At 39.5% G+C, this 21,793-nt stretch overlaps 1 protein-coding gene across 3 annotated transcripts in view; it reads left to right on the top strand.

Moving 5' to 3' along the window:
- Positions 1-21,793, top strand: part of AGAP1 (ArfGAP with GTPase domain, ankyrin repeat and PH domain 1) — a 240,221-nt gene that overhangs the window by 24,135 nt on the left and 194,293 nt on the right. For 2 of the 3 annotated variants that reach the window (XM_064452170.1, XM_064452168.1), the window contains exons 3-4: positions 10,120-10,247; positions 20,839-20,994. In XM_064452170.1, the coding sequence (XP_064308240.1) occupies positions 10,120-10,247; positions 20,839-20,994 (284 nt within the window). The remainder of the gene's footprint in view (positions 1-10,119; positions 10,248-20,838; positions 20,995-21,793) is intronic. The other variant, XM_064452169.1, reaches the window with a different exon arrangement.

Raw genomic sequence — 21,793 nt, 5'->3', positions numbered from 1 at the left:
GTATTATGAAATAGCCTAATAGTTCTTGGAAACTTTCTGTACCTGAGGAGTTATAAAATTATTTTAGTAGGGTGAAAGGATTGTGCATTTTAGTAATAAGATGCGACTTCAAGCTCTTTCAAGCAGCCTGTGTAATAATATAATAAAGCTACTAACTCTTCTTTGTAATGCACATTATATTCAGCGTATGTTTCCTCTGTTTATTAACTAAAGCCAGGAAGAGCTTGAACTTGCTTTGAAAGCCTGCTCTGCTACAAGTAGACTTGCTGCTGGGCAGTGTATTATCCCATCGTTCCCAGAAGAATATAAATGGTTATATCAAACAATTATGTATAGTGTAAAGTTTTAACTGTCCCACATTTGAGAAAGTGAAGACTGACTAATACAGATCAGCAAAGTATATAGTATGACTTATCCTGGTTTGTTCGTGTTTTGCAGATGTATTTCTAGCTTCATAGCTGTGTAGTTGGCTGTCCTGGCAATTTTTTTCATTCCAAAATTGACATGAGTAGCCTTGACTTTGTTCCATTCTGAAGGTAACTGTTTATTACAGTCAGCATTTAAATCCCCCAATTAATAGGAGCAATGACACAATAGCTTCATTTCCAGCAAATTAATAGCCCTACAAAGTGATTGAGTCATAAATGAGGATAAATTCATTTTAATATGAGACAAAGGGAATTCAGGTAAGAATTGGATCCTATATTAAAACTTGTTGTCCTATTTTGGGAGCAGCTTTGAAGCGCTCACTGGATTAATCTTAAATAAGCTTTTATCTACCTTATAGCTTTATATTAAAAGGGATACTGCAAGGAAGACAACGTGTTGATCAGAGAAAGCAGTCTTCTCTGTCACTGTATAGTATTCATTCACAGCTTGTGAAGGATTTTGCTTCTTATTAGGAACTTACCTGTGACAACAGACATATATCAACACTTCTAAAAGGTTAATTTATTTGCATAATTTTACCTGCCTAGTGTAGGAGTGATAGCTTCTCTCCGTCTTAGAAAACTAAGTGGGTTTATTTAGCATTACCAAGTTAACACACCTTTTTGAAGGTTTTGGAAAGCAGTATCCAGTGTTACTGTTATTTCAAAAGTGATGTAGAAATTCAGTTTTTAACAATGAGAGAAGTGAGGGAAATGGAGAGTTACTGAGTCTCCAGAAATAAACCTCTGGAAGCTTAGAGCCTTTGACGTTTCTTCCATGTTCTGAGAATACAGGTACAGGCTGCAGGGAGAAATTATGCTGTCATTGGCAGCAGTACATGTTTGGGAAAGGAATGCAGGAGTATTCGCTGCTTGTCTTTCTGTGATGTGAAATTGTGGTTGCGATGCCTTTTTTCTTAGCCAACTATTTTAATAGCACATCAACTTTTGATTTGCCACCTGAAATTGCTGCATTTTCTTTGGCATTGACATTGTTCAATATCATGTTTCCCGTAGTTTGTCTTTATTGAAATACCTGTTTAAATTTTTTTACTCTTTTGAACCTGCAAAGGCAGGTAGTTTCACATGGCAGAAATAGAATAACAGCACTTAAAACACATACAGTGGTTTAAACATCTACCTGCTTACCTTATTCTCGCTGGGGAAGAGGCACGTCTCATGTGAAATACACTGTTTCCTTGGTAACCGGAAGGCTGGGTTGAGATGCTTTTTTTCTAGATTGTGCATAGGTGCTTGAGAAGTACAGGGAAATAATACAAAAGTGAAGGCTATTTGGTTAATATGACTACCCTGCGCTTCGATGTGTGTTTTAGTGAAGTAGTAAAAATGCAGGTATCATGTAGGTATGTAATCAAATTGTTTTAGGAAGTAAAGATTTGTTAACCAAGCACGTTGTCCTGTAAAACTTCCTAATGCTTTTGGTGCTTTGCACTATAGGTCAGATAGTTTGAGTCTTTTCTTGCTGTGCAGGGTCAGAGGCAAGTACCAGCGTGCTTAATTTTCCCACCCTTGTTGGTCACGCTATAATGTGAAATAGAGGTTATCCCAGCAAGCAACACTATAGTCTGTTAGAGCATTAAGCAGGTTTGTGTTCAGTGAAAAATAATGACTCACCTCTATGGGTATGGATTTACAGCGCACACTTTCTACAGGGAAAAACAGCTTAAGATATTTCTGGCTGTATGTTGTGCTTTAGCTGTGCTTATGCTGGCTGATTGTTGGACCAAGGCTTAAACTAGATCTCTGAAAACTCCTGGGTCAAAAAGTTCTTAAGCTGATTTTCCTGCTAGAAGTGGCATCTCGTGCAACAACATGCTATGTTGTGTACTGATTTTGTGCATTTGCTTGCCTTGGTTTATATACAACGTGCTTGCACACAGGAAGACCGTGTTAAATTGCTGATAATGTTGCATGGGACAGACTAACAATTGTTGGAAAGAACTGAAACAGGTAAGAATTCTGAGGCTGAGACTTAGGGGTTTTCTATAGGTAGACATTAAAGGAGATGTCCCTTGGCAGAGGTGTCCCCCTCAGCAGGACAGGGAGGTGTGTTTGTTACAGTGGAGAGCAGTGCTGTCGTTACGCTGCTGTGCTGAACACAGGCACCTGAATCTTCTCTTGCCTGTAATGGTGAGTCAGTCTATACATGCAGCAAGAAGTGATTTCATTTTTTAAATTTATTTTTAAATTTTTAAAAATTCTGTAGTTATTGAAAATATTGAATTTGTATTGGCAGCACATTCAGGACGCATGCAAATATGTACTGGCTTCCCACACACACACCCAGAAAGTAACTTGAGAAATTGCTGCATCCAAGCCCAATTGGATACTATAGGAGTCCAGTACTCATTCCTGTATTATAGCTGGCACATGGTATGCTAAGCTCTCCTTTTAAAGGGAGAAGTATAAAAGTTGTTTAGTGTAAAAAAAATTGATTGAATTTAAAATAACAGACACAATGGCCTTAATAGTGGATACTTACATTAATGTTTCCCATTTGAAAGCATTTGTTGTTAGTGCTTGCTCTTATAGTTATTACTGCTTCGCCTGTAATATGTAATTCTGGAATAAATGTATTTTTACTGAATGCTTACTTATTGTAAACACAGAATATTAAGCTAAAATTCAGCTGCCATAAAAGTGTAAGTTGCTATATATCTTAACATCCCACAGTATGTTTTCCTTAGGCAGGGCTTTTGACATGAAACAAGTAAACGGTCATCCGTGGGTCTTATGGGCAGAAGCAAATTTTTTTTTTCATCTGATGAAACATGATTTTGTTGGTATATCAGTTATACTAGTTATGCTTCTTCCGCTTTCCCTCTCCTGCTCCCTGCCACGTTCTCTTTAGGTTATTGGGATTTTTTAGGAACCAGGACGTATGCAGGAGTTAGTTAAGGCATACCTTAACTATGGCACATATGGTATTTGTTCCACGATTTTCATGTTTTTTGCCTGGAGTTGCTAGCTGGGATACTCTCTGCTGTATTAGTTTCTCTGTTCTGTAGGAATTACAGTAGTAGAGAATGCTGACCACTACTGAAACTGTGAAATACTTTTCAGAAGCAAGGATTAGTCTGTGGAAGTGTTAGTTTACCAACAAGAACAAGGCTGTCACAAGAAAAGTTTGAAGTGTCGAACATGGGAGGAGGGTGTTCTCTCCTGCGTGTTTTTCTGACCCACTTGCAGAGGCCCTTTAGCTGCTGGATATGCAGACACAGTGCTGCAACGTGCCCAAATAGCTGCAACCTCAGGATGATGCGTCCTCTGACAAAGCCAGATACCCAGCTGGGGAGGGAGCAAGCGGCGAGCATGTGGGCTGCAGAAGGGATGCTAGCGGTTGCAGGGTCAAGCTGGTTGTCCTCATGCTTTGTGTTCAAAAATGGAGGGTTACAGATTTTGTGATGGTTCTGAAGCTCTTTCCTTCCCTTGCAATTTCAAGCACTAAGCAAATATTTTGACCTTGTTTTCATGTAAAACTATTTTTCACAATTTTTATCAATTAAACAGAGAATCAGGTTTCCTATGTAAGCTTTGTGATGAAATGTTAGTTTTCTCACACTTAAATATCACCATTGCCTTTGACTATACAGTGAGAGCATGCCCTTTTCAAAGATGCAGTATACCGCATATATTGTTTAGCCTTCCTTACAAATCATCGTCTTATCAAGCATCTTGTTTAGCACCAGTTGCAGTGAGGTTAATATTCCATGCTTTCTGTACACAGAGATGTCTTGATGGTCTGTAAAAGCAGTCAAATCAGTAGTTTTCACGAATGTTTGCAAAAAGAATTAAGATTTGTTGAAGTTGAAAAAGCCAACATTCATTTGCAGAGATCAGGCTGTTCCTGTTCGCAAGAGCGTATGGGTTTCGTTTAAAACTAATTATTCACCTTTTACAAATGGCTAGTGGGTGATGTGAATTGAACAGAGACTTTCTTTAAGATATGATGTTGTTTGTCGCTAAAAATGATCGGGGCGGGCCACGTGGTTTTAAGATGAAAAGTAATCTCTGTGTAAACTTTCATATTATTTCCCCCCCCCAGCAGTTAAAATAAATATTCTTGAGCATTTGTTCCTTCTGCTGTTTCTTCAGTCAGCCATGAGCATTCTGACATCAGCTAAAAGCCGTTCTGTCTGTCGATAAGTGGAAGAAAATTAACTGCACAATTTTTGCATTCCCATCTTTTGCACTAAGTAGCAGGTTTTAACTGAACCTGGTGTTTACTCGTTGTCGGACACCCAGCGGAGATTAATGGTCTTACACATGCTTTTGAGAAACCAATTTTGATTTAAATCAGTGGTAACATGAGAAGACTGTTTGCATCTCCTAAATATGCAATACCATTGTACCAGTGATCAGTGAGAAGAGAAATACTGCCAGATGTTGCAGGTATTGTATGACTGCAGTCTTCCCTTTTATTATTTCAAGTGTTCCTTGGTAAGAAGCAATGTAAAGGACGCAGCAGTAACTCTATTCACTGCCTTTTGGGGAAAGAGAGCAGTGATCAGATTGTTGATACCTCTGGACGTTTTCCAGGACCCATCTTAAAACTGGGCAGAGATCCTCTCTTGGGCTAGATAAAGTTTCCCCAAACACATCTATTGTGCGATGCAGAGGTACCTTTGTGTTTTCAGTTTTAAGAGGTGTGGAGCTAGATGAGACAGTCTTACCTTGTGTCTTGAACTTCTTGTAAGGAGTATTTCACCCCCAGGTCTCTGCCTTTCTTGTCCTTATACTTGAATGAAGCTGTGCTAATGAGATTTTAGAGACCCAGCTGCCCCTGCCAAAGCAGCCTCACACTGCACAAGAAGTTGACATGTGAACAGCCTTTTGAACCAAGGAAAGACAACTCTGTCAGAGCAGTTACTCTGGCAACAGTATTTCTAATGGTGATTAGCTCCGAAATGGAGCACAAAGAGGAGTTGGTTCATTATGGAGGCGCAGCTCTGGGTTTCGGGGAGAGGAGGTGACCTCCTATTCCTCCTGCGAGTGAATTTAGTCTTCTGATAGTCAACCCCATGCCTTGAGAGCAGAATTGGAGAGCTTTGCTTAGCAAAAATTAGTGTATGTGTACCTTTTTTTTCTATGTGCAAATGCAAAAGATTGTGGTTTGCAATGCAGATCTGCTGAGCTGGAGTGCTGAAACCTTGCTTTACAGCTCGGGGACTGCTAGACCACCAAGCTTTCCTGGTTAGTGGTATGGTCCTTCCAATAAATGATCCAGCAAGAAGTTAGCAGGAGCTGCTTACGAATGAGTAGTTTGACTAACAAAAAGTAGCATTTGAGATGAAAGTGGCAGGGGGTGAGAAGGTTAATTTTGTTTTGGTGAGCTAGGTCAGGCATGGAAGAGGCGGCATTCAATGCAAGAGCTTTCTTTCCAAAGTTGGACATTTTATTCATCTTGCAGACCAGGATTTTCACGTGCTTTTCATTAAGAAGGCCTTAAAGCAAAATATAAATTCTAGTCGTTCTGGCTTGTGAAATTAAGTTTAAATGTGTAAGAAATAAGTATCAGTCTTCCTCAAAGACCAGATATTTGCTAAATATCAATTCTCCTGGTTTACAGCTCTAAATATCCTTGGCATATCCCTGTTTATTTGCAGAAGAGTTCTTGACTTCGCAAATAAATTTTATTTAGCTTTTCATACTCCAGATAAATGGCTTACAATAAAAACCTCTCTGAAATTCATAGCTTAATTGAGTATATAAAAGTAGAGAGAATGCAATTGATTTTTAAAAATAGTTGAAATGCTTGTCACTATCTTGATTATTTTTTATATCTGCCACATAGATTAAGTCAGCATTCATCTGTTTTAGAAACATATCTTAGCAAGTATATTTACATTCATTTCAGAAGCACTGTATCATCTTTGGGGTGAGATAGAACCTGAAAGCTCTGGGGCAAAACAATTTCTGCTTTCCTGAATTCTCTGTTCACTTTATAGAAAAAAATGTTTGTTTTATTGTATATCTTCCTCTGGACTGACACTTCAATTACAGGCACCTCAATATTAATCTGAAGATTTTGACTCTGAGTAGCCTTAAATTAGTTAATGAAGTATACTAGTTGGCTTTCATTAACAGCAAAAAGATGTTTACATACATTCACAACTTGCGTAAGGCATTGCTGAAGAGCAATATTTATTGCTGTATGTTTTTCTGTAGAGGTCCCACCTAGCCACTCAGCTGCCTAAACTGTGGTGGTGGTGGTACTGCCTTTTGGGGGGGCGGGGGGGGAATCATGCTTTTGGATCTATTTTGATGCACTCTGACAAAGTTGCTCATAAATCCAGTGTGAACTTGTATATAGTTGTAGCTGCGGAAACAAAATGTGTTGGTTTAAGGATTTTTCCTACTGCTGCTAAGCAGCTAACGAGTGATCGCTTTGAGTCCTAACGAAGATGTAATAACAGAAAGGGGATTTGGGCTGAACAAGCAACATAGCATGGCTGTTCTCTGGGTCTGGTGTTAGTTCTTATAATTATGGTGTATTTCTCTCTTGCTACACAACCATTTAACTGTGGTTTTTTTCCTCCCTAACTACTGTGTCTGAAGATGTCAGCAGCAGGAGTTAGCAGATCTGTGGGGTTTTGAGTGCCAGCCATTTTAAGTTTTGTGTATTTCAGGGCTTTCTTCTCTGGAATAGAAGATGTAGAAAATGTGAATTTGTAGCAGCACTGCTGAGGAGATATGTGCTGAACCCTTTTTATTGACTTCTGATGGGCAAGATTTAGGTTTCATCTCTTCTCTCAAGGTAGCTTTAGAAAGAGCACAGTAGGTCTTTTGACAGTCCGGCGATTGCCCCACAGATGATCAGTCATGTCTTTCATATGTTGCAAACTTTGAAAGGTCAGGGTACTCCTTTAGGTACTTCTGAAGCTCATATCACCATCATATCCAAGGGCAAGTAGCCCTGAGCACTTGAATATTGAATGCAATCTAATTATGGAGTGACGGCTACATGACTGCAATGAAAGAAGCAAAACTGTTTGGTGTCTCAAAGGAGAGAGGGTTGCCTAATGAAGAGAGGGGAGAGGCAGGAGGAATCGTTTTCTGGCGGGGGATATTAGACATGTTGCCGAAATGGAGGGGGAATTGGGAAGGTTTGGCAGCTCAGAAGGGGATTTCCATTAGGGGGCACATCATTTTTTTTCTAATGGAGGGAAGAACTAAGAAATTTGAGGCTAAGAATGGTCTATTCTAGAATTTGTAGCACAATTTTAAGTAGGTAACATTAGATCTTCTGCTGCAATTTTACCATTTTTAGAGTGCACAGGATAAATTGCGCTTTGTGCTGCTCTGCGTAAGGTTTCATTTCCAGCTGCTTTGTGGATTACTCTTCACATTTCCAGACTAACAATTTGTTCTTTTTTTGCTTTTAAAAATTTATTTATTTTATTGGTGTCTGCTTTTGTAGCACTTAGCTAGCTTTCAGATTGTGCATTTGAGTAGCTGAGTTCAGACTGTCTTGGCTTTATTTTTCCCTTGTGCCTGCATAGAGCGATAATTCGGCAAGACTGCATTACGTATGTTAATGTGATGCTACAAACACACCTATATTCAGGTTGGAAGAAAGAGGTAAATATCTTCCTTGACTAATTACTTCTCCCATGTGAGTGCGGAAGCTTTTGCTGAGAAGGTAGTTTTCATTCATGTGTGGTTTTAATTCAGTTTTGGTCTTAATTTAGCTCTTTACCGCATATGATGAAGACAAATCCATGTGCATATATTAAAATCTGACCTTCGGTTTGCTCTCTGCATTCACTAATGTGTTTTAAAATATTTTAATATATGGCTTTCCAGGCTCCAGATCAATAAACCAATGGGTCTGAAATGACAGAGTGCTACGATATTCCTCTGTAATTTAAACATGATTAGCTGATGAAGGTTATGATCAATATGCCAGTGGAAGATAAATTAATTGATATCATCCTTTCAGGATGATAAGAGGCCTATTGGAGGTGGGATGTAACTAATGAAGCTGCTGCTTCTTCATATATATGAGCCATTTTTTATACAATGTATTTTCACTAAATCATACTTATGCCATCATTCATTTACATGAAAAACATAAGCCATGGACCAGTTTGTTATTAAAATTGCATTCATTTGAGAAGAAATTGTATGCTTACACTGCTAAACAGTATCTCTGCCTGTGTTATAATGTATTGAGAAAAAATAATTGTGGAATTTACATAAATACCTTTTTATATTTTTCTGAACAAGACTGATTGAATCCTATAAATTACAAGTTTCTGTGTGACTTTTTATGTAGATGCCAATAATTGTTGACATTCTGCCTCACTTAACCCATTTTGATGGAGATGGTGAAAGCTGACTCCTTTGCACAAGTTTCATAACGTGCTTCACTTAATGAAGACTGCTGCATGCAAAGAAGCTAAATTTAGTTAGCAGTATTTTTGATTAGCCATTACACTAGTCTTTGCTTCTGAAGACTGAAATTTTGTTTACTTTTTAATTTGTGACCGAAAAGGTAGGCAACAACTGTAGTGTAAAGGATTTTATTTTTAAGTATTTATGACCTAAAAAGAGCTCTTTCCAAAGGCCTTAGCCAAATGAACTGAAATTCCAGTGTATCACAGAACAAACTTCTGAAATAGTTTGACTTTTTTAAATTGAAAAATTATAGGAGAGGTGTGGAAGTTGCTGCATTTCAGATCAGCGCTGTTTCCATTTTTTATTATGAGTCTGCTAAGCTGTATATAGCGATGTTAGTGACTCTCATCCCTGTATCTGTTTGATAAATGAGGCTTTTCTTTATATGTTGAAGAAAATTTTTTCATAAATTGCAAAATAATTTTGGCGTTTTTTTCAGCTGTGCTAGTGCTGCTAAGTGATAAAAGCTAAACTAGAAATCACGATATAGCTTCCTTCCATAATGAATTTGAATGGGATGTGATGTGATGTGTGCCCCGCTAATCCACGTATTCTGTGACCAGGACCCTTTATCAGTTTTATTATTCCTTTTTTTTTTTTTTTCAAGTTCTTTAAACTTGTGGTTTCCAAAACTGATTGTCCTGATGCAGTGGCTCATAATTAAGAAAAGTCCTCCTTGTTCCTCAGCAGCAGAGAGTACATGCCATCTTGTAAACTAAACCTGCTTGGAGCAGGAGTGATAGCTTTCCTAATGAACCTTCACTCTTTGATGTAGGACACCTTCCAGGATCATACTAGTAAATAGCACTGAGATACACTTGAACTCGATTGTTAAGTGTTGCTTGTATTTACCTTCTGTCTGCAAGGAGAATATCCCGAAGAAGAATGGAAAATGTCTACTGCCATAAGCTTTGTCAGTGTGATATTATAAGCATGTAGTGGACTTGTTATAGCATTCCTAGTATTGCTTTTTGTAACTTGCACACCTGCCTTTTCCCCTTCTGCTTGGATGTTACTGTCTCTGGTACTCAGCTAGTCAAGTGAGGGTCTGGGGCAATTTCATCCATGTGGAAAACAGAGCTGGAGTCTCACACGGCACATAATGTGGAATGCCAGCATCTGTCATCATAATTAGGTGTATTACAATCAATTTTTGGATCAAGCCTTGGCTATGGAAAACCTTGTTTTGTGTATTCTGTGTATTTTTGACATACCATATTTTACAGTGTGTTCAGTAGCTTACCTGTCTGTATGTTTTATTTTTCTTTAGTTGCTCAGAAGATCGTTGCAACAAGGAAGAAACAGCAACTCTCAATTGGACCCTGCAAATCTCTACCAAACTCTCCAAGCCACTCATCTGTGTGTTCCGCCCAGGTTTCTGCCGTACATATCAGCCAGGTACAGACTGTAATGACTACCTGCTTGAAAAAGGAGCTGATGGGTTGCTTTTCATCTAATGTATTTAATGCTAGTGCTCTATTTGCTGCTCAATAGGTAGTTGACATTTTTTTTTGAAAGGTATCAGTGATCTGTAGTTTGAAGCAATACTTTTTTAATTGGCTTGACTTTATTTCAAGAAACTGCTGCAGTAAAATAGTTTGGCTTGAAAGCCATCTTTGATCATACTGATTTATGCCCAGCAGCCTGCTGTTCTGAGTAGATCCATTGTTACAATGGCAGGATTTGCTGTACTGTGTTTTAAAATTATCTCACTATGTTTTTGGTTATTGTTCTTATTCAGTTGTGTGCTGAGAGATAAGAGCTGGGGTATCTCAGTGGTTAGCGTGCTAGAATTTTACATTTGTGAGCACTGTGCGCAGTTGTAATTGCCTGTCTCTGTTATGTTCAATTGAAATGATTCCCCCTTAATGACATAGCGATACATTTTGCTATTCACTTCTAGATACTATATAAAAACAAAACAAAATGCCACCTTAATGTATAGCAGGAAAGTCTGGTGGCCTTGGTGGTAGTTCTGGAAACATATGGTTAATACCAAAATTTTCTAACTTGCAAGATTTTTACCCACATACGTTCATACGCTTTCCTGTATTTCTCTTGTGATACTCTTTCTCAGTATTTTTGTTTTCTAATGTCAATGATAAGCTCTGTGTACATTCACAGTTAGGATATATATGAGCTCTATTATTCAGATCCAAGACCTTTGCAGCCAGTCAGATTGTGTTCCTGCTGTGTGTGCTGTCACTCTCAGCAGATGGATGTACAGGGCCATCATTTTGACCCTTACAGTCTGTGGCCAGAGCTGTGGCCTGGTTTCCTGATTGCTGCTATAGCAGTCTGAAATGTCTGATATCCACCAGCTCTCCTGGCATGTTTTTTTAGTCTAAACTCAGTAATACGCTAATAATATCTTCTAAGGTTATGTTGTAGTCTTGAGCCACCCATGTGAAGTTTTGTTTTATCTATGGACCTTTCTCCCACACTGAGAGTGTCTGCTTTCTGGCAAAAAGCAGTATAGTGAAAAAGTGTTCTATCTTTGGGGAAAAGATTTTGTTGTCTTCCCCCCCACCCCACCCCCGCCTTTTATTTGACATGTTACTGTCTTCTGAAAGCACTCTGCTTAGATTTATACCACAGGATGAAGGCTCTGGTTGTTCTGTGGTCATAGTGACCGGTCTCCTTCTGTGCCCTAGTGGAAACTTGCATTACTGAGTTAACTCTAAAGATGCAGGTGTCATTTTGGTCTTGGAGTTCTTTGCTGTAAGATGTTCTGCCTTGAGCGGAGTCCAGATACCGACCTCGGGCTGTAACTCTCGCTTCTGCTGATTACACCAAAAGAAAATGCTGAAGTTCAGAACCCCCTTTCTAAAGCAGATGCTAAGGTGCATGACCCTTCTGAAGAGCCCTGGCGTCTTCTGATGAAGTACAAGTTCCTCATGTGGAAGACGTTCTCCCCTTTTCTGTCACATGTGACGTTGACCAAGTTTCCGCAGCCACCTTCACTGACCTCTCTCTAACCCTCTGTGTGAAATGCTCCTCTGTGTGAATTTCCTCCAGGCAGTTGTGTATGCTCATACTTTTAGACCAAGGGGAACTATTCTGCCTGTAGGGGCTATGTGAGGCCCATCCTATACAGTGGTGAAAGAGGAAAAACGTTGTCACAGAAATGTGGAGAACCAATGGCACTGTTTCCAGTACTGACCTTACTCTTGGATCCAAAAATGACCTAGCTTACTCAGTCTGCTGATGACTATAGTTTTTCAAGACTTTCTGAGGAGAATAGATGATGTTTATACAACCCATTCTTAGCCAGCTGCATCTCTATGTTCTGCATTGTCTTAAAGCCGTTGCGGTCCCCCTTCTTGTTAATGAAGTTTGTTTGATGAACATCATCAACTATCTAGGTTCTCACTGGTTTCCTACACAAAACAAGTTTAGAAGCCAACAGCAAATACCAAATTCTAGACAAGAACTTCACCTATGTAGCAAACTTCATGCCAGTGGTAAGGACTGTTTGGGAAAATCAAGACAAGGTAGCAAGGTAACAATCTGTTTCAATAAAAATTAAATAATGTTCTTTACTGCCTTTACCAGCTGGCATAATTATCCAATGGGGCAATTGCAACACTAGTCAAAGATGTCTGTCTTCTGAGACTGATGTCATGCCTAAAAGTATAGGCCATAAATCTGTTTCATGTCTTATTGCCTTTGTGCTACTCTTAAAGGCAGTATGACCTTGTTTAATGAAAGGAAGTTGAATCCTTATCCTAGACTTAAAAGAACTTTGCAACTGCAATTCCAAGTTTAAGATGATCTGGGGGAAGATTTACCATCTCTGATCTTGGTTGGAAGACTGGCTGGTGTCTTGCCCTTTATAACATCTCTTTTGACGTAATGATGTTTCACTGAAGATTTCCTCCATGAATCAAAAATGTTAGGGTTACAGTGCCCTGCCACTTGCATTCTCCACAGGAGTGGAGGCCTTCAGCAGTAGTGGTTACACAGACCACTTCAGATAAAGTGATATATCACACCTTCTCTGGTTGGATCACTCTGGTGATCTAACTCATGCAAACTCTCCAGATGACTCTGCAGTCAAGAGCTTAGGCTTTAGAGAAAGGAAATAAGAAGGGGGGAAGGGGAAGTGTCACCTTGCCCAGTCTAGTTCTTAGCATACCTTGGGGCAAATTCTAAGGCATAATACCAACAAGGGCTTCTCCACCCAGTAGTTTCAGTTTTCAAATGGTGAAAGACTGGTTTGTGTGTTTAGATGCATATCTTTACTCATGTCCAGTAGGCCTAGGTGATGTCCCTTTCCAGAAACTGCTCTCAAATATGCCTACACTCATGCACTTATGTACCTCCAGAGGCCTCCTTCACAGAATGAGATGCTTTCTATTCCAATGACAAAATCCACTTGTGTTTGCAGTAGGTGTTGCTTCTGTTTCCCTTCTCTGTCTTTTGGGTTATAATGCATGTATGTCAGTCCAGGTGAGGGTTTTAGTTGGAAACCTTTGATAGCCAGAGTCAATAACCCTTGGTGCAAGTACTTCCCATACATGTGTTGGCTTTCAGGGCAGCACAGAATGCATGCAGAGTTCTATTCTCAAATCCAAGGATATCATTCATGATTTGTGATGGACACAACTGTTATATACTCTTGTCAACAAGAAGAATGGTGCAATATTGCTTATACTCTGCTAGGAAACAATCTGTCTGATGCATTGAGAAGTACTTCAGTCAGCAGCTCACCTTCTGTTTTTTCTGAACACTTCAAGAGGTAGACTGAGTTGTTTTGAGGGGAAGAAGTGTTTAGTGTATTGAAGGCCTCTTATCAGCCACAGGGCATCTCGGGATAGGTCTTTTTACTTTGGTCATCAACAAGAAACGCACACCAGGGGAGTACAAACCAGTCACTTCTGTATCTGGTGTCTTCCTCATCTCTATCCCACATTTCCTTCCCCACACCCCCTGCCCCTTGCCAGTCCTTCTAGGCCTGATATGCTTGCAGACCATGTTAAATCTTACTTCAAAATAGCATGAGTTCCCCTTACATCACAAAACCTCATAGGCATTCCTTTTCCGTAAACTCACTCCTGTACTGAAGGTGTCACTTGTCCTTTACACCTGACATGTCAGGAAGGCATTCTGAAGATACTAACTTACAAGAATAGTGCCAATCCAGCAGTTCTGAAGGGCTCTTTTCACCGTCCAGACTCGGAAAGTGGAGATCATCTTGTTCCAGAAGCCATGAGGCTGCTCAGGTGGGCACCACCTTTGGTCCTCAATGCATTCCATCTGAGCTCAAGATGCATCAGAAATCTGCGTGAAGTATCCCTGCACTGGATAACCTGTTGAGTAGTTACCTGCAGCTGTGCCTGTTTTGAAGTTTACACTGTTGTAAAAACATCTGAAAACCCTGTGGCATGACACCTGTAGTTGCTGTTTGTGTGAAGGACTTTGGGCCTCTCTTCAGACAAATTGATTATGTGGAGATTCCAGCTAGGAGTCCCCAGCGGTGTGAGCTTACTAGTGGACTACAGTTTTGGAGGTAAAAATGAAAAGATTATTTACCAGTGACTATACTTTCATGCAATCTGTAGTCTGCTGTCTGTCTTGGAATTCAGCTGTTTATGTTCTGCTGTGTGAGAGGGGATTGAAACGGCACCATGTTTCCGTGTCTGCCTGTACTACATGTATGCTGCCATGACAGAGAGGGACCTTAGACGCCCCACCTTCCATGCTCTGAATTTAAAAATATTACCCAAGTCAGTAGTGAGTGCTACTGTGTAAAGTCACCCACAAAATCATTATACATACAGACTGCAGTGCTTACTGGTCAGCAGTGTCACTCTCCTGGGGGATTTGCATTATACCTGAGAAAGGTATGTAGCTTAATGTACATTTTACTAAGATGCAGCTTAGGTATGGCTAGCACACAAGCTTGCTCCCTACTACCTGCTGAAAATCTGTAAAGATGCATTATTTATGCTTGCACTATGCCTCCATAAAGTTTTTACTACAACATGATTGTCTAAATATGTAAATTAAACTATTAAAAGCAAAGTGTAGTCAGCTTAATCATCCATTATTTTACTGTATATGAGACCTGATTATGGCTAAGCACTAAATAGTAGGGTACAATTATCTTATTTATAGCGGGGGTCATTTGGGATTAAATATTCTGTTTAATATTTTGGGTGCTTGAATAAAGAAGAGACTACGCTGCTTAACTAGCTTTTCCTTCTGCTTGTTCATGTAATTGCAAAATGAAAACTAAAAGAGAAGTGAAAACAATATTTAATACCATTGCAACATACATCATAATCCTTTTTTATTTATTTCTAAGTAATCTCTAACACTTATTTTAAATAAGGTTTTTATATATGTGTGTGTATATATTCTCCTTTGTTCATGCACATAGATTCAGGCACAGTAGACATGTATATGGCAGCACATTCTCCAGGACTCAAATGTTAAAACTCAGTGCATCTGTTGTACTTTATCCTCCTTTCTTTACCTTCACAGGACCACAGTCACATTCCTGTGTTAGATTTTGTTATGCCTGTTATTACCTTTTCCTTTCTAAGGTCTCTTAAACTTCAGACTCAGACTCGATCTTCTTGTAGATTTTCCAGTTCATAACGCAGTTGCTGCCACTGTAGCATTGAAGCCTGTTGTCACATTTGTTTAATGAAATGCTATTAGTAATTTCATTGAGAGAACTTTTTGTTTTGCATGTGCCAACTTCAGAAGTTGTCTTCAGATTCTCTTGGTACTCTTTGGTCTGTCTGATAGGACAGATCTGCTCCTTCCTCTACCTTGTTGTTAAAATGAGAAAAGGCAAAAGCTCCTGAGATGGACAAGTTCTAATATGTCCCAAAGGATGATGTTAAACTGCTAAATACAGGAAAATAATACAATTATTACAAGACAATTTAGTCTTACTGTGGAGAGCTAGACTTACCGAAATCTCCAGAGTCATTTATCTGGACCTAGGTTTTAAATCTGCTGTCAAATTTGTATTCCATGACAGCATGCTCAAAGCTTTCTGGCTTTTGCTGAGGCAAGGACTAAACAGCTTCCTCCTTGATCTGTCTTCGGATGTGTGGCTGTATATCACCAAAATCCCATGAATAAATTGGACTCCCACCTATAGTGTTTTCAGCTGAAAGACTGAGGTAATGTGACTTTCAGAAGAGAAATTGTACACAAGTAGGCAAAGTAAAAATTTAGTGTCCTGACTAAAGAGTTTTTCATAAGGCTTCTGTGTTTCTACAGAAATATGCTTTTCCCTGCTTTCCCCAAGAACAGAAGGTACAGACACCAGATGCATTCTGTCATAGGGTGTGTAATCCATGCTTTTGATCAAGGCTTGCTTTATTCCAGCAGTTCCAAGGCTCCCTGAAGCTCTCGTAATCTCTTGCCTGTTTCAAAAGTAGGACCTGCTGCCCTCATTTTCTCCTCAAGCAGTGGTTAGAGATGATTTTTCTGGAGGGCATCCGGTATATTTAGAGAGCAGAAAAAAGCATTGATTCTGGTTTTGTTGGGTTACTTTGCAAGAAGAAAAATTCCAGCTTTATTCTTCCTATGCTTTCATTCAGTGGTTTGGCCTGACATTTGTACTGTGTAAGCTTTATGAATCATTTGGCAATACCAGGTAATTTTTATAAGATATAAGGTAAATATTTTGCTGCCTTTGTGTAATGGGCCAGTCAGGAAAATGCCCCTTGCAAATATGAGGTTAAGTCCAACCTTTTCTTAATGCAGTTCACTGCTGAGCTCCTGTCACACCAGGTAAATTACTCACTGGTTTGTTTACTAAGAAAACCTGAAATATGGAAAAGCTTTGAAAGCATGGGGTTTGACTTGATTCAATCCTTTTTCTGCACAGAACTCTGGACGTTGTATACAATAATTTTGGGGGTTTATTTTTTTCGTGAGGTACCAGCAGGAATCTTGTTACCGGCTTTAATGCTTTCGTTGGCAGTGTCTGCCTTTGAGGTAGCTGCATCTCAGGTACATCCAAGTCTTGAGAGCAGCTTGCTGGAATGACTTGTTCGAAAAGGTGACATTAAGCTGTGTAATGTCCCAATGGGTATTAGAGTGTTTGATTAGTTTTTGACTGCCACAAATGTGACCAGCTTGTCTACGGTCAGCAAATGGGTTTATATTAGATATGTGTTGGGTTACACGTACAGTAAGGAAGATTGTTCTTTGGATTCACTGACTTGATTTTTATGACTTGGGACAAATGTTAAGTTCTGTGAATTATAGTTATTGCCATGTGTCCTAAATCCTATACTTCACTCCAGCGGACTTGTTATTAAATGGTTGCATACCAATGGCAGGAAACTGCTCTCTACAGTCTTAATATTGGCAAGGTCCCTAGACTTCTATTTGGTGATGTTACTAAGAATATGGTTTCCAAGTGCTTGTCTGGTTGCGTATTTCATTGCTCCTGTCTGAGCAGGCTATAACTTGGAAGTCATGTCTGAGCTCTTTCTTATGAAACCCATTCTCTCTATTGAGGTGTTTTAGAGCAGCCATATAGTTTTATGTGTTTGCCAATTATTGGCACCCTCAGTAGGAGTTGGAGCTTGTTCAGTACTGGTGGTCATGCTTTGATTCTGTGGAGGCCTTGAAGTTTTCCACTTTTAAGTCTTTTATTGAAATAGATTAATTTATTTTTCCCAGCCAGTGCATTTGACGTGGACTTGTCATGGCTTATTTTGAAGCCATCTCAGAATTTTATTTACAAAGTTGGAAATCCAGTGGGGTTAGTATGTGTGAAGAGAAACATTGCCTGCATGACTTCTATAAAAGAAGCTGTCTGTATAGGAACGTTTGTCTTAGGCGACTAGAGTGCCCAAACATGTATGTGTTTTTCTTTAGGAGTTACTCGCTTCTGGAAAAAAAAAAAAATCACTTAAAAACCCAGGAGACAGTGCCTTACTGCCAGAAAGTATAAAATGATGCTATAAGATGATAAAAGGTTAAAAAGGTAAAATTTGAGGGAATCCTTTACGTGCTCTGTTTGGGAAATAGGCACTTAGGGTAAAGATCTGTTAAGTATAGTTAAAGAAGAAAGGTGGCAGTGCATAGTTACCAAATTGATCAATATTATGAAACAGAACATAGCTGGCATCCTTTTATTTTTAACAGCTTGTGGTTCAAATTGTGTAATCGGTGTATAACATCTCAGTCTTTCCTTCTTGCTGTTTTCCTCTCCTTTCTGTAGAAGAGGCTTCTAAATGTTTTAAGGCATAAACCTGCTGTGGCCTTTCTTTTCTCCACCATCTTCATCGCTTGTTGTCATCTTTTTTTTCCTCCGGTGAGTCTTGCAGCTGCATAGTTTTAATGTGTTCAGTGCCTTTTTCCATTAATGGTTACTTCCTTAGCTTTCATTATCCCTCATTTTCCCTGCGCCAGTCTGGTTCAGTCACGGCAGAGTGGACAGTAGGTCCTCAGTGCTCTAGTCTGAAAGCCATTGCTTGACACCACTGTCTTTGGTCTCCTTCCCTAATGCTATTTTACAGTTGTTGAGTTTCCAGGTGTTCACCTCATACCTTCTTTTGTCAGCCACGTTTTAAGGCTTCCGTACCACCCTCCTCATCTTTGACATGTCCAGTGCTTTGAGTACTCATTTCCAAAGTCTTTGGCTGTTTGAACTTCAGCAAACTTTTGGCACTTACTTTTAGAGTGTCCTAGTTACTTGTTGTTTTTTTCATTACTTTTTTTCATGCAATAACCTTTCCTGTCTTTCTTCGGAGATGTAAACTCTGACTTCCACAGGTTCAGTGTGTCTTCATGCAGGGTATTTACTCTCCTCTATTAGGTATTTCCATGGTGTCTCAGCAAGATGCCATAGAGAAAGGGAAAGCGAATGTGGGTTAAATTAAGGTCACTTCTTCCCAGGTCATCCTGCTGTGGTGTTACCATTCTCTGTTAGGACACTAAAAATATCATTTCACCTCTCATTCTTTCATCTCCTTTGTTTTATATGCTTGGGCCATCTCAAAATCCTGCTTGCTACTTCCTCTGGGCACTGGAAAATGTTGTAGAAAAACTCTTTCAAGATCCTCTGTTACTTTCAGTACCCTTACATCTGGCTTCCTGACAGCCACACCTCTCCAATTCAGTCAGAATGAAGGAAAGATGAAATTTAATGTCCTTTTAGATATATATATATATATGTACATATGCATGCACGCACACACACATTTAAAGAGGGGAAAGAGGAGATCTTTCTCCATCAAACAGCCCACTTACTGTATTGTCAGCCCCATTCTGTCACAAAGAAATGAGCTGAGAAACATGTTATTTACAGAGAAAGTGACTTTCAAAAAGTGGTGTTCCTGGATTTCTACCTGCATTTATTGGCCCTTCAACCCAAACGTGAGCTGCTTCTCTCATGCCTCTTCCTCTTTACCCTTCTCTTCTTAAATTAAAAAAAAACCAACACCAAAACACACCACCCAATACAAAAACAAGCAAACAATAAAACCAAAACAAAACTGGAATAATTACAAGAGGACTTGAAATCACTACAAGAAACTTCAGCTGGATGATATAAAGAAGGATTGTCTCCTACTTGGTTCTCCTTCAGAGGTTTCATTTGGACAGCTCACCTCTGCTTGCAACTTGAGATTCTGGTCCTTACGCTGACCTCCAAGGAGTGTGTGAGAAGTCCCATCATGCTTCTGGTGCCTCCCCAAAGGAGTGCCTGCCGTGTATGGCACCTTCATGTGCATGTAAGACCCATCACTAGTGTAGGAGCAATGCCAAAGAGCACGCTTGCTGCTTTTCCTTCTGAGCTTTACCTGGTGAATTCCTACCTATGGCATTTAAGATGAGACCAAGTCACATGTTAAGTGTCATGGCAGAATCCTTCTCCTCAAGCATCCTGCAAATACCTTTTTACCCTCTTCCCTCAGTTCTAGGAAACTCGACTGCTTTAAAGATGTTATTTCACCCTTTTGCGTGCGTCACAGACCTTTATTCCCCCCTTAAGTTACGTGTGAGTTATTGTGCAGACCCTTCATCCACTGCTGCTCATCTGGTGAGCTTTTCTTCAACAGCATGCAGAATTTTCCTCCTTTGCCCTGCCCCAGTCCCACATCAGCGTATACAGTATGTCCTCAGAGGGTATACTTATATATGACAGGAAAAAAATCTGTCCTTTTGTCTGTCCAGACCACTTCCCCATCCTTTGTAACGATGTTTTTAGTACTTACTGATGTTACATCTACTACTACTACTACTACTACTGATAATTATAATAATAATAATTTAAAAATCAAGACTTTGTTCTTAATCACCTTCTGGTCCTTTCCCTTCAATTTTCCTCAGTTTACTGCTATTAGCTACTTGCTGTCTCAATTTGTTAATTGTTTTATAGGCTGAGTGACTGCTTTATTTCTTACAAGACTATGATGTAACCTTACATTTTTGACTACTTCAAATAAGTGGGAATGTCTTCCTTTAGTTTTGTGTCCCCATACTAAATGTGTTGGGAACTATCTGTCACCGTAGCAGCCATTTCACAACATTGAATTATTTTCATTTTCTTGATTAGCTGTCAGTGCACTGATGTCTCCAGACTAGGATTAAGTCCAGCTATGCAGTTCTATGGCACTAGGTATTTTTTTCTTAGGTTTGAGGCAGAATTTGGTTTAGCAATTTTGAAGTAGAAAACCAGAATTTAGACTTTTCCCAACATTTTTCTTACTCTTATGCTAATAAAACAAATTAAAGTGTTTGTATCCAGTTTTAGGCTATATTGCATAGAATGAATATGTGCCTGCCACATCAACAGAACTATCTAAGTTTTCAAAAAATAACGGCAGGGAAAATATTTAAAGGCTTGGAATAGGAATGTGTGGAAAAGTGGCAGTAGAGCAGTCCTGTTGTGTTCCTGAGCCTAGGCTGCTGTTCTTGCATATCGGGACTAAGTAAGATACAGCTGTGGATTGTAATGTCTTGAAAGCAGTGTATCACTGTTTAAAACTAACTTTAATCCTTGCAGACCAGTAATGGAGGAGGGAGTTTAAGTGATTATTCCTCCTCTGTCCCATCAACTCCAAGCACCAGCCAGAAGGAGCTACGGATTGATGTTCCTCCCACTGCCAACACACCAACTCCTGTCCGTAAACAGTCCAAGCGCCGATCCAACCTCTTCACGGTGAGTGAGCCAAGGAAGAGACTACTGCTGTATTGTACATAGTGCTCTGTGGTTACGGCCTGAACTTCAACCCTGTTGAGTTGAGCTGGTCTAATCCAGACAGGAGTGTTGAGATGGATCTGTAGGCTCGAAAACAAAAACATCTTAGAATAACCATGAGGCAGTTCTGTGTGAGCACTTAAACAAAAACTAAATACAATGAAGTACCCTATTGGGAATTGCAGTGAAACAAGTGAATCCGCGGTTGGATTCTGGAGCCTTTGTCTGACACCAATTCTCAGACCTGTCTAGATTCCCTAGTTTGGCAGTAATCAAAGAGAAAACTGGGCCTCTGCTTCCCAATTCTGCCCATACACTGCATAGTACTGCTGACTCAGGGCTCCCTTGTGAGGTCTCCTGTGTTGTAGAGAGGTCTCAGGGTTTACTGTGGGAATACCATGCGGTACTGCAAAGTACCTCCCCCATGCTACTTTTATTACTATGCAGTCTCAACTCACTTTTCTTTTCCAGGGTTAAAAGAGATGATGGAGATTAAAATTACTTTCTTTCTTCCCAAACCATCTGGTTTTTGCTTCATTGAGAGGCAAAAAAAAAAAAGTCCTAAATAGAAAGCTTGACTGGTCCAATATGACAGGTCTTTGTTATGCATAAGTAGTTTGGGAGATGATAATGAAGCTTTGAGTGATTATTTCCTTAGTTTAGCAGTCTTGCTGAAAGCTTTGGGATTGTATTGCGTACATAATTGCAGTTTTGTAAGCAGTTTTTTGACATTTAACATGCTTTATAGCAAACACAGAAT

This window comes from Phalacrocorax carbo, chromosome 5 (genome assembly GCF_963921805.1).
Source record: "Phalacrocorax carbo chromosome 5, bPhaCar2.1, whole genome shotgun sequence".
Lineage (NCBI taxonomy): Eukaryota > Metazoa > Chordata > Aves > Suliformes > Phalacrocoracidae > Phalacrocorax > Phalacrocorax carbo.
This window is presented reverse-complemented; position numbering and strand designations above follow the sequence as displayed.